This window comes from Panthera onca, chromosome A1, assembly GCF_046562875.1.
Source record: "Panthera onca isolate mPanOnc1 chromosome A1, mPanOnc1 haplotype 2, whole genome shotgun sequence".
NCBI classification, from domain to species: Eukaryota; Metazoa; Chordata; class Mammalia; order Carnivora; family Felidae; genus Panthera; species Panthera onca.
In genome coordinates this window covers 75,592,901-75,618,079 of record NC_138339.1, presented here as the reverse complement: position 1 = coordinate 75,618,079, position 25,179 = coordinate 75,592,901, and the positions used below count along the sequence as shown (strand labels likewise).

General features: G+C 32.5%; 1 protein-coding gene across 26 annotated transcripts in view; it reads left to right on the top strand.

The window, feature by feature from the left end:
* Nucleotides 1–25,179, top strand: part of PPIP5K2 (diphosphoinositol pentakisphosphate kinase 2) — a 71,318-nt gene that overhangs the window by 845 nt on the left and 45,294 nt on the right. For 25 of the 26 annotated variants that reach the window (XR_013555876.2, XR_013555880.2, XM_078447646.2 and 22 more), the window contains exons 2-14: nucleotides 2,899–3,252; nucleotides 7,818–8,013; nucleotides 10,528–10,618; nucleotides 11,814–11,899; nucleotides 12,980–13,134; nucleotides 15,452–15,553; nucleotides 16,699–16,860; nucleotides 18,416–18,537; nucleotides 20,087–20,188; nucleotides 21,558–21,644; nucleotides 22,382–22,457; nucleotides 22,539–22,648; nucleotides 23,365–23,450. Coding sequence is in view for 24 of the 26 variants with exons in the window: in XM_078447646.2 (XP_078303772.1) it covers nucleotides 3,139–3,252; nucleotides 7,818–8,013; nucleotides 10,528–10,618; nucleotides 11,814–11,899; nucleotides 12,980–13,134; nucleotides 15,452–15,553; nucleotides 16,699–16,860; nucleotides 18,416–18,537; nucleotides 20,087–20,188; nucleotides 21,558–21,644; nucleotides 22,382–22,457; nucleotides 22,539–22,648; nucleotides 23,365–23,450 (1,489 nt within the window). In the remaining 2 variants the exon portion in view is untranslated. Of the gene's footprint in view, nucleotides 1–195; nucleotides 276–2,898; nucleotides 3,253–7,817; nucleotides 8,014–10,527; nucleotides 10,619–11,813; nucleotides 11,900–12,979; nucleotides 13,135–15,451; nucleotides 15,554–16,698; nucleotides 16,861–18,415; nucleotides 18,538–20,086; nucleotides 20,189–21,557; nucleotides 21,645–22,381; nucleotides 22,458–22,538; nucleotides 22,649–23,364; nucleotides 23,451–25,179 lie in introns of all 26 variants that reach the window. The other variant, XM_078447645.2, reaches the window with a different exon arrangement.

Genomic DNA, 25,179 nt, shown 5'->3' with positions numbered 1-25,179 from the left:
TTGATCTAGTGTGCTGGAAGGCTTAGCTGGGGAAGTAGGAAGCATGGCTGGCTTTAGCACCTAGCATCCTTGCCCGACGCTGGGATAGGGTATTGTTTTGCTGTTGAAAATTCTTCAATGAAAAATACAGTTTTTGTTTCAGGCAGATTAAATATTAAAGATAGCCGCCATTGACTGAGTTCTTATGTGTGCCAGGTGATTTACATATGTTCTCATGTACTTCTCAACAATTCCATGATGTATGTTAGATTATTCGTCTCATTTTCCAGAGGTAGGTACTGAGGCTTGGAGAGGTCACTTAACTCGTCCTAATAAACTTTTGCTACTAGTAAACGTTTGAACCTCTGTTAGAAACCAGATTTTTCAGGTTCCAAAATCTGTATTATTGACTGTTACTATTGTCTTACCATTGTGCTTCGTTGCTTCCAGTTACTTCACTAACATTTTAAGTGGTTGAAAGTATTCATTAAAAACAAGTTCAGTGTGCCTATTTATGTCTGACGAAATGATCTCTGTCCTCATGGAGCTTCCTTGTTCTGATGCAGAAGTAAATAGTTTAGAAACCAAAATACTGACGGTAGCGTGGGTTTTTTAAAGCGAGTGATTAAACTGACGTGCAGAAGGTTCAGAGTTGTCCAGTCAAATCTTGCCATTTTGGGTTTTAAACTCCTATGACTTTCATGGTAGTTGTGAGGATATTACACTTAGCGTTGACAGCAGCATTGTCACCATTCACAGCAATGTTTCCATCTGGAAAATGCTTTTGGGGTTTCAGGAAAATTGGTCATGTGTCTATTTAGACTGAGCAATTAAGAGCTGAGGGTCCTCAAGAAAGACGGACTTCTGTACACTACATAGGACTGATGGATGATCCAAGTTGTCATTTTAAGGATTAAGTAGCTTAAATTTGGGGAGAAGATGAGTATTTATTCCAGGCAGTAGTGTTCATGACAGTCTGAAGCAGTGTGGTAAGACTAGAAAACGTAATGAGGTCTCCAGCAGAAGCAGTGGCAAAGAGGAGTTTCTGTGGCTTCATTGCAAGGGCAGTAAATAGGTACATTCTAAACTAAATTGTTTGTCTTTGTTCTGTGCCAGTTAAGTTAGATCAGGAATCTCTTTTTTAATTATAAAAGCCAATAAAAGAAACACCTCACATTTACTAAATGTTTACCCTGTGCTAAATTGCTGCTTTGGCATTTAGTTTTCAAAATAATTTATTAAATTTATCACAGTTTACAGATGGTGGCTAGAGAGTTTCAGTAACTTAGTTAAGGATACGGATCTGAACAACTATTAGAAAAAGCTTTCTAACCCACTTTTGTCAAAGTCTAGAACAATGGTTCTCTCTCCTTTTTAAAAAAGTTGATTTCTTTTGAGAGAGCACGAACAAGTGGGAACCTGAGCAGGGGAGGGGGCAGAGAGAGAGGGAGAAAGAGAATCCCTCCTTGGGGTCGTGAGATCATGACCTGAGCTGAAATCTAGAATCTGACACTTATTAGACTAAGCCATCCAGGCGCTCTTAGAGCAGTGGTTCTCAAAGTGTGATTACCAGTCCAGCAGCATCAGCATCACCATGGAATTTTAAAAATGCAGAGTATTGGCTCCCACTTTGAGACTTTAGTATTTTAACAAGCCCTCCTGGTGATTCTGATGTATGATGAAGTTTGAGAACCACTTCCTTGAGTGTCCATACTTTAGTAGCATGGTACTTTCCAATTTATAAATCGGAGTTGAGTAGCATTTGTCTTTTGAACAAGTATTTCTACCTTTTTTAATCACAAACTGTTTTAAATTTCATAACACCATGCAATTTTAATTTGAAAATTGGATACAATGAAGCCTGCCTAGGTACACTAGGGTTTCAGTATTTAATAGGGAGCCACCAATTAAACTAGAATTACATCTTTAGAAATAAGAGTTTTGGAGTTACACCTTACAGTTTTTTATCTAACATACACTCCCAACTCTTAAGAATATTTGATCAAATAATTTATTATATTACCAGTAATCCAATGAATTATTTGATATATAGTTTCATCTTGGTAAGTAATTAGTTTTAATGTGACCAAGAAACAAGTACATGTCAACAACTTTGGTGAAGAATATTTTGAGATGTCACTGTTACATGAGATTTCTTGAACTGATGTTGATAGACATCTGTTTATGTGGAAAGCTTGGGTGTCAATCACATAAAATTTTTGCAGAATTTGTTACACTTGTACATTTTTTTTTTTTTGAGGAGAGAATCCATAGATTTTTATTAGTTCAGCCAAAGAATTTTTGACTTCTAAAACTTCAAAAGCTGCTGTTAAAATGAAATATTTTCTTTACTCTCGTTTTATTGATATTTTTTGAGACTAGAATGCAGAAAGGTTTTGTTCCCTAAAAAAGATAAAAATAAAAAAAAGCCTCGTTTGCAAGTTGAACTTTCAAGTTAAAACCTTTTAAAAATTGATTTAATGAGTTTTCAAATTGATTTATAGTTGTCAATGGGTTTTAAATTTACATTGCATTTTATCTGGGGTTTTTTTCCCCCAGTTATTGATCTGATCTATTCAGATATTACTGAACTGTGTTGCAAAGGAATTCAGCTTTTAATGGAATTTTGTTATAATTTGAATAATTTTCTCACTTATTAGATATTTTTGGACTTAAAGAATTTACTGTGTATTTTTGTTACTGTTACTGTCTTTTTGTTATTTTTGAATCAGTGCTGAATTGTTAAAATGTAGATTATTGAATATCAATGCCTAATTTTTTAATATCATGGAAGAAAATGTCTTTGTATTTGAAGGTATGCATCAAATTACTGGTAATGATTTTACAAGTATCATTTTACTTTTACATGAATGTTTTTGAAGTACAGTCTCCAAAATTAATTTTTTCATTGTATTTTAGGTAGAAATATTGTTGCATCGACTCACTGAAGCACTAAGCCTCTCTCTTTTAAACTTCATCAACAAATGAAGCAATGATATCTGAGAACAGAAGAACATTTGCCAGCTAACTGTCATCACAATTTCAAGTGATTGTAAAAGCAAAAACAAGCTGCAACAGACCTTGTATAGTAGAGAGAGAATGGTTTATTTAAAAGCAATTTTAGTATAGTGCTTTATATCTATATCAAATGAAATAAAAATGAGTGAAGCCCCCAGGTTCTTTGTTGGGCCTGAAGATACAGAAATAAATTCAGGAAATTATCGACATTTCTTCCACCATGCAGATGAAGATGAGGAGGAAGAGGATGACTCTGTAAGTTGTTTGGTGAGAGAAGACCAGTACAGTATAGACTTCTTACTCATCACTGTTAAAGTGAATTATTACTGTCTAAATTGTGAAGCCATTTTTGCACATAGTAATTTGTTGGAAGTCTTTTGCACTAAAACAGCATGTTTCATTACAACATTATTGAATCTATGTTGCATCAAGAAATCCAATCAGGAGTCAGAGTTCTAAGTTGTTTAATGATGCTTATTCTAGTGTCTTTCACTGGTATGCCTAGCGTGACACAAGACTCAGTTGAAAACATGGCAAAAAGAATAGGGCCATAAACCAAAAGGATTTCTTGTATGTAGAAGTACCTAAAAAACATGTCAAGAGAAAGAAGTAAGTTGAAGGAAATCATTTTAAAGTTACAAAGAAGGACTTCTTAGCTTCGTTAAGTTTGTCATGTTGTCAATACAAGTGGTGCTTGACTCAGATAGCCTTATGTATTAACTATTCAGAAGCCTGTAACTGTGTGGCTAGGAGAGGCTACCTCAAGTATCCACAGGGGTGTGTAACTGTGTAAGTCTTACTTTCTTTTTGATCTGATCTATTAGGATGTATAACCATAGTGGATCTTCAGGAATAACACCCATTTATTATGTTCATTTTACCATAGCTATATTAGCTCAACATTTGTCTTGTTTTCCCTTTACACATAGACATTGCTTTACTGTGAAGACTGATTCAAGATACAAACTTATGTTTTTTTCCCTCATATTTCCAGTTCGAAAGAGAATTTTGTTTTCAAACCTGTTATACTTGGTAAAAGTAGTTAAAAACAAACCAAAAATAGCTATTAGATTATTCTTTAAATCTTTTTTCATAATTATTTAATACTTTTCCCAGTATAGTTATGTGTGTCTGAAATGTGAATCAGACAGCTTTCACTTGAAACCTTTCCCACCCACCCCTCATCCTCAGCCCAGGAAAGATGATTTTCAAGCTTCTCTTACGAGCAGTGCTTTTCTTCATCTGAAGTATTGTCTAGAAATCCAATAAGTAAAACAGGAAAGCAGACCTTCTCTGGCTGACTTAAACTAGGAAGTGCTATTGACTCTGCTTCAAGTACTGCTATCCCTTTTCACTAGAGTACATCTGAACACACTGTGAATGTCACTGACCATCAAGTCCACTTTTTCCAGATAAGGACTTCTGTCCCTTATATCCAGAACTCTATTTGTCTCTCTTCCCTTCTACCTTTTATGTTTTAGCAGTATCAAATTTTTGCTTTTCACGTGTTCTTCTATGTTGTGCCATGCCTCTTCGCCGTTGGGTATATTCCTTTATCTGTATAGAATGCCCTTTTCTGGGAAGGGATACCTTGTGAATAGTTTTTCATTCTTCAAAACGCTGCTCATTATTCATATTCATTCTTCCCCTTCTCCTTGTAAACTTGAATACTTCTTCCTCAGTACCATTCTATACCTTAACACATATACTTGTATTCCATGTATCATAATGTACTGCATTGTTACTGTAATCCCTGTTAGATTCACAGCACTTTGAGTGTAGGTAGTTTCTGTATATTTAACTTTTAGTTTAATTCTTAGACTATTGGTACTAATTAAATTGAACTCACATTTGTGATGTATAATTGTCACTTTTGAGTAGCTTCAATTTGGTTCATTTGACCTATAGATTGTTGACCTATAGAACAAAATGATTTGTTCTAGGTCATTCTGTTTTTAAGATTAAAGGTATGAATTTAATTTTAGACATTAAATCTGACAAAGTAATTTAGATCTGTTTAAAAAGTAATTACATGCTATCACGTAATTTTACCTGATAGAAAAATTCTGTGATTTTGTCTTAATAATGCAGCTTTATTTGTGTATTTTAAACTTGGAAGTTTCTAGTTGATCTCAGCCAATGAGTAGATATTAAATAGATCTGTAATAAACAAAATTTAACATTTTAATATTAAATAAAATAAAAGTAAATAAAATAAAGTAAAAGTAGCCTTTTAATCTGTAAAACAGTAGGAAGTGTTAGGTTGAATGCTGTTTTTACTGAAATATAATTGACATTAGTTTCATGTGTACAACATGGTGATTCAGCAATTGTATACATTACAGAATGCTCACCATGATAAGTGTAGTTACCATCTGTCACCATACAAAGTTTCTACTTTGTATGCCCTATGCTGTACTTTTTATCCCTTTAACTTCTCTATTTTATAACTGGAAGTCTGTACCTCTTAATCCCCTTCACGTGTTTCACCCATCCTTGCACCTCCCCTTCCCACTGAGAGCCACCAGTTTGTTCTCTGTGTTTGAGTCTAGATGGTTTTTTTTTTTTATTTCTTTCAGTTTTTAGATTCCACATGTAAGTGGAATCATAAGGTATATGTTTTTCTGTTTCACTTAGCATAATATCCTATAAGTCCATCCATGTTATTGTGAATGGCAAGATTTCATTCTTTTTCTTTTTTTTTTTTTTTTTAAGGTTTATTTTTGAGATACAGAGAAAGAGCACAAGCAGGGGAGGGGCAGAGAAAGGGGGACAGAGAAGCCAAAGCAGGCTCCAGGCTGATACCAATGAGCCCGATGTGGGGCTCAAACTCACAAACCGCAAGATCAAGACCTGAGTCGAAGTTAGATGCTCAACCAGCTGAGCCTCCCAGGCACCCCTTCATTCTTTTTTATGCCTGATATATATATATATATCTATATCTATATATATATATATATATATATATATATAGCTATAGATATAGATATAGATATAGATATAGATATATATACATATACATACATGTATATATATCTATATCTATATATATGTATATATACACATATATACGTTATATATACACTATATATGGTATGTGTAATATATATAATATACATCACATGTGTATCCATTTATGGATGGACACTTAGGTTGCTTCCATATCTTGGCTGTTGTAAATAATGATGCAGTAAACATATCTTTTTGAATTAGTGTTTTTATTTTCTTAGTAAATACCCGGAAGTAGGATTAATAGGTAATATGCTATTTTTAAGTTTTTGAGGAACCTCCATACTGTTTTCTACAGTGGTTGCTCCAGTTTACATTCCCACCAATGGTGCATGAGGATTCCTTTTTCTCCACATCCTTGCCAACTCTTGTTATGTCTTGTCTTTTTGATACTAGCCTTTTTGACAAGTGCGAGGTGATGTGTCATTGTGGTTTTGATTTACATTTTCCTGATGATTAGTGTTGTCGACCATCTTTTCATGAATCTTTTGCCCATCTGTATGTCTTCTTTGGAGAAATGTCCGACTAAGGTCCTCTGTTCATTTTTTAATTGGATTATTTGGGGTTTTTTGATGTTGAGTTGTAGGAGTTCTTTGTATATTTTAGAAGTTGACCCCTTAATAGATATATCATTTGCAAGTATCTCCTCCCATTCAGCAGGTTGCCTTTTTTGTTTTGTTGATGGTTTAGCTTGAGTACTTTTGTTGGCTAGGGAAATATTCATTAGGAACATCATGAGCTGGATAGAGGCTTTTGATCAGGAAATAATTGAATAAGGGAACATAAAAGTGGATAATCAAGGTGGAAAGACAGCAAATCCTGGGAAGGTTAGGATTTACAATCAAATTCAATACCAATTTGACCTCTAGATTTTATGAGTTAGAAGAGGCAATGAGGAAATCTAATTTTAGGCATAAAGAATAGCAATTTAAATCTGATGTTATCCTATTTTATTTTTAGATTTATAAGAGAGAGTCTAGTAAAACACTTGAGCACGGATTATATTGTCATCTGAAATATATAAAATATGGAAGGGGGAGAACTAAAAAGAAAAACTAGACACAGCTTTATTTATTTGATAAATTATTAACTATTTAAATGCAGAGACCTCAGAATGAATCTTGAGTGGTTTTGTAAACCTGTGAGCTGCTCATAAATTATTTCTGTCTCCTCCTTTTTTTAGTTTCAGGATGAACCATGGCCTTTGAGCTATAGTAGGGGTGCCAGAGATGAGCAACACCATTAATGGGAATATTGAGTATAAAGATAGGAGCTTCAAAGAGCATTGACACCTCTGTTAGCAGTTTGGCGTTCTCCAAAATTTTCTTCCAAGTTGTCATTGGTGACCAACTCCTATTCAAGCTCAGTCTCCAAAAAATAGTTCAACACTGTAGTACAGCTTTGTAGTCAGAACATCTTATTTTAGGCAAGAGAATTCTTTATCTCACTCTCATTGGTCTTTTTACTTGGATTAGATAAATTTTGGCCCTTATTTTCCCCTTTCTTTTGTAAGGAGAACAACAAGTGTTGAAGACAGTCAAGAAAGGAGTATTTAAGTTTAAAATCAGAATGAAAATAGTAACGATGTCCTGAAAGTGTATTGTTTTAGAATTTTTTCCAAACCTTTGTAAACAACTATTTGTTATTTATTATAATAACAATGTAATTTTGAAAAATGCCTTTTTTGGTTAGTGTGTCATTTGTATTAATCACATCCCTCATCTACTTCTGAACAAGATTTAAAATAGCTCTACTTTGCAGTTCGTGTCGAGTCAACCTGATTTTTTTGTTTTGTTTTCCTTCTGTTTTAGCCGCCGGAAAGACAGATTGTGGTTGGAATATGTTCCATGGCAAAGAAATCCAAATCCAAACCAATGAAGGAAATTCTTGAACGGATCTCCTTATTTAAATATATCACAGTAGTAGTATTTGAAGAAGATGTTATTTTGAATGAACCAGTAGAAAACTGGCCTTTATGTGATTGTCTTATTTCTTTCCATTCTAAAGGTATTAAAGATTGGGGTGGGAACTACTTTTATCCTCTTATAATAAAACCAATACATACTAATTGTAGATTATTAGATAAAATAGAAAAATAAAATTAAACTTACCCACTCTCACAGATCAGTGTTGCTAACATTTTGATATATTTCTTTTCAGCCATTTTTCCTCTGTATATTTTTTAAAAACAAATTTACTATTACAGTGTATATGTAATTTTATATTTAATTTTCCATTAACTATATCGAGGTTTATTTTCCTTTCATTACATTCTTCAGAGACCTGATTTTTAATGACATCTTGGCTTGTCATCATGAGGATATACTATAACATATTTAGCCAGTATCTTAACAATTAGTCTCCGGTTTTCACTATTAAAAATAGTGAAAAATAGGTTGATGAATTCTTTGAAAGTATATCTTTGTTACTCTAAGTTATTTAGAATGAATTCTTGAATTATTGAATATTTTAAGGTCTATGCTTTTGTCATATAGAAAATGATGTTTCCTCATATACATTTTTATATTTTATTTCTGAGGCGCTTAATATTTGAATTTTAGACTTTACTCGGTTTCTTTTATAAACCAAAGTGAAATATAATTAAACTTCAGTATTACTTGATGGTAAAGTATGCCTTCATAGTAAAACCCACTAATCAAAATTATTAGTGAACATCTGAAATTTTTATTACCCAGTTATCTGTGAATTAAATGTATTTCTTGCTAAGAACTATAATTTAAAAGATATGTACTCAGTTATAAATGAGTTCACATTAAAGCAAACTTGTTACCAAAATATGTAATCTCTAGCTGTGTTAAAGTTTCACTTTACTTAGGTATTCAAGAAACGTCTTCAGCCAGAAAGGGTTGGAGCATGTTTGAGACTTCTTGTGCTCCTATAGCCTATAGAGAAGCCAAGGCCCTGGTCTTCTTTATAAAACTGAAGTCCTTTATTTCAGAGAATATGAAAATTAGCTTATCTTTGAGGGTAAGGTTTCTTCCCTTACTACTACATGGTTCTTCCTACAGAGCTATTTATTTGCTTGTAAAAACTAGGTGCTCTCCAAGGTGATATCCCATATGCTGTCTCTTGGTAAGGGAAATGTCCTCTTTAACCACAACAACAACAAAAGCAGGGAACTGAATAAGGGTTCCTATATGCTGAGTTCTGTTAGGAAACATGAAATCATAGACATTGAGATACCTTTATGACAAGTGATGAATTCTTCTGAGAATCTTTACAAAAGTAGAAGGGTTTGTAATTTGTGGCCAAGTGATTCTAGGTATAGAGTACTTTCATTACATTTTAAAAACTAAAAGGAATTTAGGAATAAGTCTTTTTTAACTGACTATGGTTTTTTGTTTAGTTTTTTTTAACTTCAGTATGCCTTAGTACTTAACTTCTCCAACCGTTCTGATAATGCTACAAAACACAGCGTCTTCACAGGTATACTATAGTATGCTATAGTTAAATTCTAAAGTTATGCATACCTAATGATTTTTACTCTGTTTCTTCAATTAGATATTCATTAAAATATTTTCATTTAAGGAATAATAATATTTATTGGGAGCTTATTATGTCAGGTACTGTGCTAAGTGTTTTATGTATACTCCTTGATGGAGTTCCTCCAAAAACTACTAGGTAAGACTGTTAAAATACCCATTTATAGTTGTGAATCAGGGGCTGAGAGATTTTAGGTAAATTTGCCCGAGATCACGTAGCTAATGAAAGATGGAGCCAGGACTTTGGACCCTGTTATATTAACCTCTAGGGAATACTGCCTTACCATCTCTAAGTAATAGGTATTGATGGATAAAACTGGAGCTTTTAGCATCAATACAGACAGCATAGTAGAATCATTAAAATGCTTTAGATACTTTAGACCTCTTACTATATCTGCCATTTGATTTATTTTCCTTGTAATTAGTAATTTTACCAAAGTCTAGTCATTTTTGAGTTAATTTCTGATATCTTAACGTTGACCAAGTAACAGCAAGTACGATTCTACTCATATACTTTATATTTAGAGCATATCTTTGCAAGAGAATTAACTTCTGTTTTACTATTTTAAAGATGCATAAATTCTTTGAATTATCAACAATTTATATGTATAGATATCAAATTTTAAAAGTGAGAAAAAGAGTTATATATATTTTAAAAATCACCAAGTGATTGTGATATATTTATTTATATATAGATTTCTGTTTGTGTATGAGGTAATCTTAACTTTTTATCATTGACTTTGAATAATCAGGTGTTGACTAATGTGTCAGTGGTCTAAATTTGGTTATATAACCACTAGCTTATTGTGCCTTATCAATCAAATTAACTAGGAAAAAATAAGACTTATTAATAGTACAAGTTAAGTTTTATGTGTTTATTTTTCCATGATTTATATGGAAAGTAGTGATTAATAAAACTAACCTTTTATCAGAAATGGCATAAATTCAAATTGATAGAGTTATAGATGTCAACTTATCTTGAGATTGTACAGAATATGTTAATAATATGTGTTCTTAGGATTTCCACTGGACAAAGCAGTTGCCTATGCAAAACTCAGGAATCCATTTGTAATCAATGACTTGAATATGCAGTATCTCATACAAGATAGGTGAGTGATGGAGATGGCTGAATAAGGGAAGGAAAATTAACATTTTTTTAGTATAGACTGTAAGCTGATATGGCATCAGGTGTTTTCATATACGTTAATTTTGGTATCCTCTAAATAATACTTAAGAATAGTTATACCCAATTTTGTAGATGAAGAATCTTGCAAATCAGGGAGATGAATTGATTTGCCCAAAGTCACAAGTAGTCCTGCAAATAGTGGGACGAGGACTTAAACCAGGTTTATTTAATTTCTGGAGTCTACTGAACCACTGAAAATTATGAACAACTTCTCTGTCATGGTGACTGATGATGAAATTAGGACTATACTAGATTATTTTTAATGGTAAAGTGCAACTGTTTTGAAAAATACCTCACTATCTTAGCATTCATTTTACAGGCCAAAAGCATGGGTTTCCAAGAGAAACTGTAAAATGCAAATATATTTATTTATATTGTTTGATGTTTCACTCTGATGGCTACCCTTATGATTTCACCAACATTTGATTTTCCTTTATGTGAACATTACAATATGAGATTATGTGTATGAAAATACTTTATAAACTATAAGGCCTTATGGTTTTTTGTTTCTGGTATTCTGTTCTTCCAGATAGTGACATTATTGATATCTAAAACTTTAAAACATTTTTCCTAGATTTCCATATTAATACATGCTTATATATTATATGCATATATATGAAAATGCATATTTACTTTAAGAAATTTGGAAAATAAAAGCATCAAGGAAGGATTTTACCCTGCCACCATATCTGTCATATTTTTTTCATATAGAAAGCAATATGTACATGCACTCACATTTTACACAGGGTCACTTTTCTCTTACAATACAATGAACATTTTCCCATGCCATTAAATATTCTTTAGGTATAAAGTTTTTAATGGTTAGGTAATATTCTGTCATTGCTTATAGCAACTTTATTTGACCATTTCTTTTTATGCATTTACATTCCCAATTTTAAATGTTAGTATTTTAATATGCCACATAAAGTATTGTGCAGACGTTTTTGTTTTAATATTGCATAATATTTCCTTTGAATACATATTTTTTCAATACTTTAAATGACAAATTTTTGTTTAAAAAATAAGGCTTGATATCCATGCCTTTTTAGTAATACAATAGTAATAATGTACTCGTGATATAGAATAAAACAATAAAGGATGTTTTCCCTTTTTTTCAGGAGAGAAGTATACAGTATTCTTCAGGCTGAAGGTATTTTACTTCCACGTTATGCAATTTTGAACCGTGACCCAAATAATCCCAAAGGTAAGAGTAAGAGATTTTGAGCGAGCTGCCTTTTGTCACTCAACATACTTTTGAGCCACTTCCCTTCTATAATTAAGTACAAGGAATTTGAAGAATTCATAGTATTTTGTTTACTTTTTTTAAAGAAATGAACCAATTAAGTATTATGTCCAGTTGAAGTGTAGCACTATAAGCTAAAAGACCCAGTAATAATTTAAGAGTTATATATCCTACTTTTCTTTGGTTTGCATTTGACATCTATTTGGGAAATGTAAAGAAGAATTTTTAAATTATGTGCTTAATAAATTTGTATTGATTAGTGTAAACAAGTGATTTATCTGTGACTCTTGAATTAAGCATTAGAAACTTCACACTAGAATGCTGTGATTAAATTTCTGATGACTAGGAACTTTGGAGTATTATTACCTACTAATGTCTTAAAGCACCCTTTGCTTCATTTTTCTGGTTATCTAAAACATACCATGTAAGTTATATATAGCAGTCTAAAAAAACCAAGATAAATGTTTATCTGCATTAAGATTTAATATTCTGATAAGAGTATTTTAGGGAATTCTGATGATTTTATTGTATCTAAAAGCAACTTTTATTAAAAACAAAATATAGCATTTATTATCTGTAACAGGGAACTTCCCTCATTTGTCTAGAGGTAAAAAAATAACTTCCTAATTAGATTGCTTGCTTACTTTGTATAGGTTACTTTAGTAACCTGAATAATTTCATGTTTCATGGTATCTGTGATACAAATGATCCCTTACATTTTTCAGAAGATGATAGCGTTCTAAAATTATTTCTCAGTCTTTCTTGTTGGTGTCATTTCCTATCTAACTTTGTATTCTGTGGATTGATAAGGTGAAATGACAGGTTCATAAGATTTTGAAGAAAAACTATAGTTTTTAATGTCATAGATCATAGATGTTGATGTATGTTGTTTGCATAAATAGTTTTAACTAAAATCAAATCATATATTATCCAAGCTTACTTTTCTTTGTAATCTCCATTGTAGTAAAAACTTCAATAATAATACTATTTCCAGATAATATACAGTATGTAATTTTTCCTGATGTTCTGTTTGACTTGTAGAGTGCAATCTGATTGAAGGTGAAGATCATGTAGAAGTAAATGGTGAAGTTTTTCAAAAGCCATTTGTAGAAAAGCCAGTCAGTGCAGAGGATCATAATGTTTACATTTACTACCCAACATCTGCTGGTGGTGGGAGTCAAAGACTTTTTCGGAAGGTAAACCTTTGTTATCCCAGGGAATACTGTTCTTCATACTTTGTGCAAATTTTACTAAAAGTAATCAAGTATTTAATAGAATTAAGACTAAGAATGTATCATTTAGGAATAAATGAAAACTGGTACTCTTCTTTGTTAGAAAAGCAAGGCATTATTTTATTTTTTAATGTGATGCATGCAAAATTTCTAGGTACAAAGTATGAAGAGTATTATTTGATTTCATTTGCATCTTCCAGTTATGTATCTGGCCTATGAGAAATCAGGTAAAGATCAGCAGTATTTAAGAAAAATGGCACCTTGGGGCACCTGGGTGGCTCCGTCAGTTAAGCCTCCGACTTAGGCTTAGGTCATGATCTTGTGGTTTGTGAGTTCGAGCCCCGCGTCTGGCTCTGTGCTGACAGCTCAGAGCCTGGAGCCTGCTTTGGATTCTGTTATCTCCCCATCTCTCGGCCCCTCCCCTGCTCATGCTCTGTCTCTCTCTGTCTTTCATAGACAGAGTTAATAAGTGTTAAATAAGCAATAAATAAGTGTTAAAAAAAAAAAAAAGAAAGAAAGAAAAAATGGCACCTTAAGGCACCTGGATGGCTCAGTTGGTAGAGCATGCGACTCAGGGTGTGAGTTTAAGCCCCACATTAGGCATGGAGCCTATTTAAAACAGAGAGAGAGAAGAAAAATAGCCCCCAAAATGGATGATTCATAGACAAAATAATACCAATAATTTTTACATACATGACAGTATGCTCAAAATTGCACCCATAAGAGGATGTGGAGAAACGGGAACCCTCTTGCACTGTTGGTGGGAATGCAAACTGGTGCAGCCGCTCTAGAAAAGTTTGGAGGTTCCTCAAAAAATTAAAAATAGACCTACCCTACGACCCAGCAGTAGCACTGCTAGGAATTTACCCAAGGGATACTCAAGTACTGATGCATAGGGGCACTTGTACCCCAATGTTTATAGCAGCACTCTCAACAATAGCCAAATTATGGAAAGACCCTAAATGTCCATCAACTGATAAATGGATAAAGAAATTGTGGTTTATATACACAATGGAGTACTACATGGCAATGAGAAAGAATGAAATATGACCCTTTGAAGCAACATGGATGGAACTGGAGAGTGTTATGCTAAGTGAAATAAGTCATACAGAGAAAGACAGATACCATATGTTTTCACTCTTATGTGGATCCTGAGGAACTTAACAGAAACCCATGGGGGAGGGGAAGAAAAAAAAAAAGAGGTTAGAGTGGGAGAGAGCCAAAGAATAAGAGAGTTTTAAAAACTAAGAACAAACTGAGGGTTGATGGGGAGGTGGGAGGGAGGGGAGGGTGGGTGATGGGTATTGAAGAGGGCGTCTTTTGGGATGAGCACTGGGTGTTGTATGGAAACCAATTTGACAATAAATTTCATATATTAAAAAAAAATAATAATAATAAAAAATAATATTAAAGATTTAAAAAAAAATTGCACCCATAATAAAATAAATGCAAATGAAGTCTAAAAGTTAATGACATTGAATTACTTTTTGGATTGCCAAAGATCTAAAAGATTGAGGTAGTTGGAAAACAAGCACAAGCCCACATGTTGTTGGCAGGAATGCAAGTTAATATAGCCTCTTAGCAATATAATTTAATAATACATTAAGATTTAAAATGTGTGTACATTTATAATCATGGAAATGCAAAGAAAAAACTCAGTGGGATACTATTTTATATCCATTAGAGTGGCAAATATTAAGTCTAACAATACCAATTATAGTAGAGCAGTGGGAACTAATATATGTGCTAAGAGAACTCTAAATTGTTAAAACAGTTCATAAAGGATTTTGGTATTATCTTTGTATGTTGAATATGAGCACCTAGCAATTCTATCACCTGGTAATTCTACTTGTAGAACATACATTAGAAACCCTCTTGCACATGGGACACATATAAGAATGTTCCAAGCAAAACTATTCTACTGACAAAAGCTTAGAAAACAGCCGAAATATCCATTAATGAATGAATTCCGTGTACGTACACAGTGGAAAATTCTATAGTAGAGAAAGTGAACAAACCAGGTTACATGCAACAACATGGTTGAATCTAAGAAACATTATTCTTACCATTCATTGTATATTTATGCTATTTAACTTACATATAAATTGTAATTACGGTAGAAAATAATACAGCGTCAACTGTATAGTAAATGTTGTTAAATACTTGTGCACCAAAAAAATTTTTTGGAAATATCTAAGATGGAAAAATATGGTGAAAGTTTATATTAATAAAATGAGATGAATAATTTAGTTTTTATATTAATGGACATCTTTGTTTTCAGATTGGCAGTAGAAGTAGTGTTTATTCCCCAGAAAGCAATGTACGAAAAACAGGCTCATATATATATGAAGAGTTTATGCCCACAGATGGTACTGACGTAAAGGTAGGATTGATTACAGTATATTTTAATTTTGTATTTAGTTTACCGATGGCAACAGAAAAAGAGATTACCCTTTAATTAGTTATATCTATATTCTGGATCTCTCTCTCTCTCTCTCTCTCTTTTTTTTTTTTTTTTTTTTTTTGTGACTAGAGATTCTTAATCTGTTTTGTATTATGAATGCCTTTGACAGTCTGAAGGCCATGGACCCTTTTTTTAGAATAATGTTCTTAAATGCTTAAAACAGGATTGCCAAGGAGACAAATTTTATTGTAATACAGTTATAAAAATATTTAATAAACAACTTGGTGATATAATAAAATGTATGCTTCTTTAAAAGGACATTAAATAATAAAGCAGTAAAGGTCTAATAGCCACCAGTTTCTAAGCATTGATTAGCATAAATGATGTTTGAGATCCACAGCAACCGTAGCATAATGTAAAAATATGTTTGACTTCTTTTGGTGACAGACAAAGACCTAGACCTTGGTCTAAGGTATAAACCTGATCATGAGCCTCTCCTTTAAAATTCTCTTATGGATTTTTGTTGACCAGAGGATAATAATCAGGTTCTTAAGTGTGGCATACAGAATGTTTTAGTCTGTCTTCTGTCAACCTTATTTCTTACAGTATAAACTATACTAAATAATTTACTCTTATCTGAATACATCATGCTCTTTAACACCTCTGGCCTCTGTGTTAATTACCTGTGTTTGGAGTGCTGTTCTCTTTCTTATCTGCTTTTCATTCTATGCTGTCCCTCACCACCACCCCCATTTTTTAACCTTCCTTTTGGCCATTACTTTCTTTTATGTTTTTATAATTAACTTGTACCTCTCCTTTGTTAAACTTAAAACAATTTGAAAAAGATCACCTCATATACAACCTAGTATTCCCTCATAATGCTCAGCATAATCAGTCTCTGTAAAGAACAGAACTTCACTTTACCATTTTTTTGCCATGTTATTGTTTATAACCTTTTCCATTGTATTGAAAATTTTGGCATGTGAAATAGAAAGAGGTGTGAAATGAATAGTCTGGAGACTGAAGTAAAGTTTTATTATTTTTCTTTAGGTTGTTGTCTGCTGTTTTTTAAAATACATTTTAAATAATATAAAATTTTTTATATATTTTAACTTTAATGAAAGGTTTATACAGTGGGTCCAGATTATGCTCATGCTGAGGCTCGAAAATCTCCAGCCCTCGATGGCAAGGTGGAACGAGATAGTGAGGGAAAAGAAGTTAGATACCCTGTTATTCTGAATGCACGCGAGAAATTAATTGCTTGGAAAGTCTGCCTTGCTTTTAAGGTAAGATGTTTTAAAGGCCATACAGGCCCCTGTCAAAGAAATTCCAATGTCTTTTTTGAGTAAAAGAAATGTTACTTGGGCATTTAGTGGGAGAAGTAAGCTGAGAAAATAAAAATGATACATTTAAATGGTTTATGTACTTTTCAGGGGATTCTTATAGCGCCATTAATAAAAATATATAATAAGTGAAGGCCTTTGTTTCTCTCTATTTTATCTGTTATATAAAAGGCAATTTTGTCAATTTATTCAGAAATTAAAATGATGGAGGAAAACTTAACTAAAACAGTAGCATTAACCAGTGTTTAGAGGTATTATTTAACATGCTTAAAACAACTGGTTGCAAGTACTATTTACTCAGAATTGATACGTGATTGTTTTCTTGAATAAAAAAGGTCTTCAGTAGTCTTCTAGCCTTGGTAATACATCCTTTAGCCTATTTATTGTATATAATAAAATGTGTTTTTGAAAGCAATACAAATAACATTCCTTAAAGAAAACTTTTTACTTCTAACATTTGACTAGTTCCCTCAGTCTACATCATTAGGTTTCCAGTAATGTATGGTAAAGATTTAAATAGAAGTAGTGCAACTTGCATCTAACAAAGGATAAACTTCACCTTTTTGAAGTCTTGTCTTGAGTTATAATGTAAAGACTAGGATGTGTTACTGGTTATTAAATAATACTTTATGTCTTAATAATTTGAAGTCACTTTTATGGAAGGAATATTATCCTGTAAGTATATTTTAATAGCTTTGTATGAATTGTCTTAACTTCATAATACCAGGATTCTAAAAGACATGACTTAAAATCATATTTATGCTAATGTGTCATGATTTGAATGTAAAATGCAGAAGTTAGAAAATTCTTGGAGCCTGAGTAGGAAATTTATACCTTGCAATGGTTTTCTTCTCCCAAATAAAATGTATTTAATTTATTTCAAGTGCTCACAAGTATATAGTTGTCAAGTTTTAAAAGATTCAGAACGAAGGGCACCTGGTTGGCTCAGTTTGTGGAGCCTGCGACTCTTAATCTCAGGGTTGTGAGCTTAAACCCCACAGTGGGTGTAAAGATTACATAAAAATAAAATCTTTCTTTAAAAAAAGATTCATAGGGATAATTGGACATTTCCTCTGGGACATATCTTCAAAACTATTTTTTCTTTATGTTTTCCTTGATGCTTTGGATTAAAGTGATATAATTTCTACTATCACAAAATTTTACAAAGCCTTTAAAAATTTTTTTACTCTTTTTAATTAAATATTACTTGAAGAACTTCTTGATACAGTAGGTTATTTTTTGGCCTCTCTAGTCCCTGAAGCATTTTTGTTCCATATTTACTTCATGGTGTGGAACTAAAACAATCATATAGTATGTTTGACATATTTTCAGAATACTCAGATTACAGATGAGTAATTTCATTACTTACTATGAAGTAAACTAAGATGCAGTAGTACATTTTTAGGCATTTATAAAATTTGATATGTTGTAATAAGACTAGTACATTGTGAATCCTAATTCAAATGTAACTTTAAAGCTTACAATTTATTTTAAATAGCAAACAGTTTGTGGTTTTGATTTGTTACGGGCCAATGGACAGTCCTATGTCTGTGATGTCAATGGCTTCAGTTTTGTGAAAAATTCCATGAAGTATTATGATGATTGTGCAAAAATACTTGGGTAAGAATTTTTTATCTTTTTCTTCTATACCTTTGTTATAGCTAATGCATAGTAGGTATTCAGAAACCAAATAATTGTGAATGCATCAAATGATCAGAATCTTGTAAGCACTCTAGAGTAAAAACAAATGTTCACAAAATGACATCTCCAAAGAACTATGACAAATCTTGAATTATACTTCAGGTTGTCAAAGGCGGATTAATTTAGGGCCAATATAGATGAAGTTTTAAAGATATTTAACTTCATAGATTCACAAATATATACCGTGATTATTACAGTGATTGTTAGTCGAAACAGCTAATTTGTTAGGTTACTTTGTCCCTCAAGATTTTGATACATAATTGAAAAGGTTTAATTCTCTTACTTTAAGGTACAGAATGAATATTCATGAAATAAGTAACTAGCGTAAAATAGAAATATTTGGAATTCAGGGTTCTTTTGAATGATAATGCTTTCTACAAGCATATGTCAGTTAAAGATAATCCCATGAGATTATTAGTGAATCCAAAAGAAATTACTGCATGTAGAAATACCATTTTTATATTCTTTGACCTATTTTCTTATAGTTTGATTTAGAAGATTCATAAGACAAATATTTTTGAACCATTTCAAAGTATATATGACAGAGCCATAAGAAACTTACATTTTAAAATGTGTTATCATGGGGCACTTGGGTGGCTCAGTCGGTTGACCATCTCACTCTTGATTTCAGTTTAGATCAAGATCCCAGGTTGGTGGGATCCAGCCTCATGTGATGCTTAGCTTGGAGTCTCCTTAGGATATCCACTCTCTCTCTCTCTTTCCTTCTGCCCCTTTCACCCACTCCTGCATGCACTCTCTCTCCCTCACTCAAATAAATATAAATAAATATTTATTTATTTATAAATAAATAAATAATTATTTATTATAAATAAATAAATAAATAAATAAATAAATAAATGTATTGTCCTAATTGGAGTCAGCTTTTATAGAATATTTTAAAGATTGGTGAACTTAACGCTTAAGGTGAAATTTAGGGGAGCTTACTAAATTTTAGCATGAATAAGTGCTAAATTTAAGCAAAACAAAAAATGTTTTATAATTACTTAACATGTTTTCTGTTTTTAACCCTATTAGGAAAGTATAATAGAAATTTATTAAAAAAGAGCCACAGTATTTAGAGTAACTTCAAAAGTGATCAATAAACTTGTAAGAAATGATCCGTAGCCATAAAGAGGAGCCAATCTTGGTTTTCAGATTGTATCTATAAGTGCATATGATGCAGTTATAGTGATTTATTTGAATCCAATGTGACTTATATTTTAAAACTAACGTAAATAATTAATAATTCCAAATTCATGGCATCTCTTTAGGGTGTTCTGATATACCAGTTTAGAACTGCTAATCTAGTTTATCTTTATCAGGATTGATTCTTTGAGTTAATTTTTGTGTGCTGTAATCACAGAATCACTAGTTTGACTTTAATTTCATTGATTATATCATTAGTCATTAAGTACTGAGGTTTGCCTTAAAGTAAATTAATTCTTAGCTTTTTATTTTTGTATCAAAGCAATATTGTAATGCGAGAGCTTGCTCCACAATTTCATATCCCCTGGTCAATACCCTTAGAAGCTGAAGATATCCCAATTGTACCAACTACATCTGGAACGATGTAAGTTTGAATATTTTCATTTAGAAATTCCTTGGGTTTTGTACATCAGTCTCTGCTATTACAATAAAGATTAAATTTCTAAGTGATCATTGGACACTTTGTATGTTTTCATATAATTCACTTTGCAGATGGAAAAATATATGCTTTTGCAAGGGTCCACCTAGACCAAAACTCTTTTGTATTGTTAAAAATAAAATCTGAAAAAAAATTAAATAAAATCCTGAAAAATGCTTGTGTAACTATAGAACTATTGAATTAAGTCACAAAAATAAAGGAGGTACCAACAGGTATGTCACTTAAAGGTTCATAGTCAGTGGCTGTACAGCTTTTATTCTCTTATTGTATAAAGAAAAAATATACAGTTTTATCTTGAGGTAAATTAATTAGACCAGTATTGCGAAACTGTTTTATAATATTCTAGTGAAAATTACTGCTTGAAACTCACCTGCTACTCAGGTGGGTTGACCAAATGCTTCATATTTACAAGTTAGACATTTACATTAGCATGTTAAATATTCTGCGAAGGGCTGGTTGGGATGGAGAAACACAAATATTTAATTTTGTTTTAAACCAGTATTCTCAAACTATTTAACATAAAAATTTTTAGGTAACTTATTAAAATCCTGCAGGGTTGTGTTCTGTGGCCTGTAGTTTGGCAAACACTAAATTATACCCTAGCATTCTTTCTAAGACAGTTTTATCTTCTAGTAATTTGAGTTTGAAGTACTTGTTCTTCTTACAAGGGCAAAATAAATATAGCAGCTATCAAGTAAAGCTTTATTTTGCTTTGATTTAATGAAATCTCAGTCTGTAATGATCTCTGCTACAGACCAAGTATTTTATGAAGTTCCGGGATTGTCATCCATTTACTTTTATTCCAAAGTTAGCATAGTCATCTCTAGAGAAGAAGCTGATATATAGCTTAATATTACTCCCCCTCCAGCTTCTTAAAATCTTTTTAAGATTGGATTTGATAAAATTGACTAGTTGTTACAAGTACTATCTTCATAGGAAACTTTTTGAAATGGTAAAAGATGGCTCTAAAGAAATGAGATGTAGGGGCGCCTGGGTGGCTCAGTCGGTTAAGCGTCCGACTTCGGCTCAGGTCACGATCTCGCAGTCCGCGAGTTCGAGCCCCGCGTCGGGCTCTGGGCTGATGGCTCGGAGCCTGGAGCCTGCTTCCGATTCTGTGTCTTCCTCTCTCTCTGCCCCTCCCCTGTTCATGCTCTGTCTCTCTCTGTCTCAAAAATAAATAAACGTTAAAAAAAAAAATTTAAAAAAAAAAAAAAAAGAAATGAGATGTTGTGTGAGTCTGAATTATATAACACAAATCTTTGTTAGAAAATTGAGAACTTTTATTTTATTTTAGGATGGAACTCAGATGTGTCATAGCTGTAATACGTCATGGGGATCGAACACCAAAACAAAAAATGAAAATGGAAGTGAGGCATCAAAAGTATGTTTTAAGGGGAATAATTTAACACTTAGGAGATAATTTAAGATTTCTGATAGGTGATTAGCTATTTTGATCAATACATCATATAGGAAAACTGTTTTCCCATTTCTTGGCCATTAATTTAAACCACTGGATGGAGACAAAATCCATTTAAAGTAATTGTATATATTAGCATCTGAAAATTTTGATGGCAATATCCGTAAATTATCATCCATCTGACCCACCTTTCGTTTATTGTAAAAGTGTAAACATCCTAAGATGTTTAATCTTGGTTTGTTATTCTCTCACATTGCTTTCTCTGAGTCCTTTAACCTCTCAACCTTGTAGAAAAAACTTGGTAGAATAAAAGTTTGTTATTTCTATTCACTATTTGATTTGGAAATAATAAAAATTTAAAACTTGAGCCAATAAATATGTGTTGAAACATTTTTTATATGTATACGTATGCAGTGACTTCAGAGAATATGATATGCAATTTTACAATCATATATTCAGTTTCCATCATGAGAAAACTTTTAAAAATAATCTATAGTGATTATTAGCTTGCCGTGGTTAGGAGAATACCAAGTTTTGTCACTGACAGTAAATGAGCAACCTTCTATAGTGAAAGAGGACATACAGTATTTGAAATCCATAGACCAAGTCCCATGTCTTCATTTATAATTGATTTATGTTAAGTATATGGTAGTAATATTAATTATTGCAAAGGACTAACTGTGCTCTTTTGTTTTAATAAGATTTTTCGATCTTTTTGAAAAGTGTGATGGATATAAATCTGGGAAATTAAAACTCAAAAAGCCAAAACAATTACAGGCAAGTGCATTTGACTGCTTGTTGGTTATAAATTGCTAATGGCAAAGTTACATAAAAATTCAGTTCTTTATTATTTTATAGGAAGTGCTGGACATTGCCCGACAACTTCTTATGGAGCTGGGGCAAAATAATGATTCTGAAATTGAAGAAAACAAGTCAAAACTTGAACAACTTAAGACCGTATTAGAAATGTGAGAATATTTTTGAAACCCTTAATTTTGATAACTAAATTTGATAACAGTGTTCTTTTATAATGTATGACTTTCTATGTTACGTTGCCTTCACAGTTTGATCGTTTTCCACTTTAGTGCTGAAGCTGAAGAGAAATTAGCGAAAGTCTAGTGAGACTTTTATTTGCACCAGTGAGAAAATAGATTGTTGTGTTGAAGTTTCTTGTTTTAGTTTTACTTTTAATTTTGATGAGAAACATTTGGATCTTTTATGAAGTACCACTTAGGATGAAAGCAACATGTCTAACTTGAGCACAGATTAAATGTTGTTTAAGTAAAAAACAATTTTGAACTATGCTTTAGTCAAGTGAAATTGATAACACCATTATTACTATTGGAAGCTTTTACACTTGGCCACCTAGAATCTTATTTCCTTAATTTTTTAAATGCCCATACATTTCTGTTTTATATATTTCTATACTTTGTCATCTCTTCAAAATTGTCTAACTTTTGTAGAGAAACTTTTTTGTTTTCCTTTCTAATGAGATTAGAATGACTACCTATGGTACAGACTTTCTGCTACAGTATTTTAAAGAATTCAACAATTAATTAAAAACAGAGGAGGGCATTAATATGTAGATTTAATTTTTATCTAGATGGATTTTAGTTTCTCTTTAAGAGGTTTCATTGAACACTTACTGAAAATCGTTCATTCTGCTTGCCATTTTGTTTTTCAGGTATGGCCATTTTTCTGGAATAAATCGTAAAGTCCAACTAACTTATCTCCCTCATGGTTGTCCTAAAACATCTAGTGAAGAGGAAGGTATATCACTATTAATGCCTATTGTGTTTTAATTATATGTAGAGACTTATTACTCATTGTACTGCCTTTGTACCCTCTCCTTTGTAACAGTTAAGGAGCTGACATGCTGAATAAAGGAAAATTAAAGTGGAGTTTTGTCAACTTTGCTTCCTATCCTTTAAATAGAGGATAGATTGGGGCTCCTGGGTGGCTCAGTTAAGCGTCTGATTTAGGCTCAGGTCATGATCTCACGTGTTGTGAGTTCGAGCCCCGCCTCGGGCTCTGTGCTGACAGTTCAGAGCTTGGAGCCACTTCAGATACCTGTGTCTTCCTGTCTCTGTCTGCCCCTCCCCTGCTCACATGCTGTCTCTCTCTCTCTCTCAAAAATAAATAAAAACATTAAAAAAAATTTTTTTAAATAATAAATAAATAAAGGATAGTTTACCCTTTAAGGAAAGGATCTATTTTATTTTAAAAACTGTAGGACTCCCCATTTACTCTGGGATTGTTTCAGAAACCTTATTTATAACTAAATGTTACTTAATCGGTCCCTTTCTTCGTCTTTTGGTAGAAGAGGGCAGAGTGTTCAGGAAGAAAGCTCAAAAAGTACAAAAAGACTATTTGAAAGAATACCAATAATCATGTTTCTAATTAGTTAATTTCCTCCACCAATTAAGTCTGAATAAAGCATTTAAATAAGGTCATTCTCCTAAAAGCAGTCAGCATAAAACTCCAAAAATTCATTTATGTTTTAAAGTAAAAATGGGCAGAGGGATGCCTGGTTGACCTGGTTGGGTCAATTGAGCATCTGACTTAGGCTCAGGTTATGATCTCATAGTTTGTGGGTTTGGCCCCGCATTGGGCCCTGCGCTGACAGCTCAGAGCCTGCAGCCCACTTTGGATTCTTTGTCTCCCTTTCTCTCTATCCCTCCCCTGCTTGTGCTCACTCTCTCTCTCTCTCTCTCCCCCTCCCTCCCTCCCTCCACCTCTCTCTCTCTGTCTCAAAAATAAATAAATAAGCATTAAAAAAATAATAATAATGGGCAGAAATTGTAGAAACCATTTCATGAAGAAATGTAGATGCCCAATAAAACAGTTATAATAATAGTAATAATTACTTTTGCCTATCTCACTAGCAGAGTGTTTTCTTATTATTTTGTCAAATCATTATTAAAGAATGTTGATGAGAATATAGTATGAGTGGATTTCAGTCTGTTGGTAGGAGTATAAATTGATGTAGCCCTTTGAAAGGTAATTTGGCAATATAAGAAACTTCAAATATGCTTTTACCTTTTTTTTAAGTTCATTTATTTATTTTGACAGTGTGTAAGAGAGGGAGGGAGGGAGGGAGAGAGAGAGAGGGAGAGAGAGAGAGAGAGAGAGAGAAAGAATCCCAAGCAGGCTCTGCACTGACAGTGCTGAGCCCCATGTGGAGCTCAAACTCACAAATCATGAGATCATGACCTAAGCCGAAATCAAGAGTCTGATGCTTAACCAACTGAGCCACCCAGTCATCTCTCATATGCTATGATCTTAATTCTACTTATAAGGATTTATCCCAAGGAAGTGATCAAATATTCAGGGAAAGATTGGCCTGTGGGGATATCCAAAATGGCATTATTTATAGTGGCATAAATTGAAGTAGTGATTATTTTAATGTGAACACAAGTTTATTTATATTGATCTTCATATATTTATTTTAAAATTTGACATTGCTACTGTGTCACACTTTGTGATTGGTAGCAATACA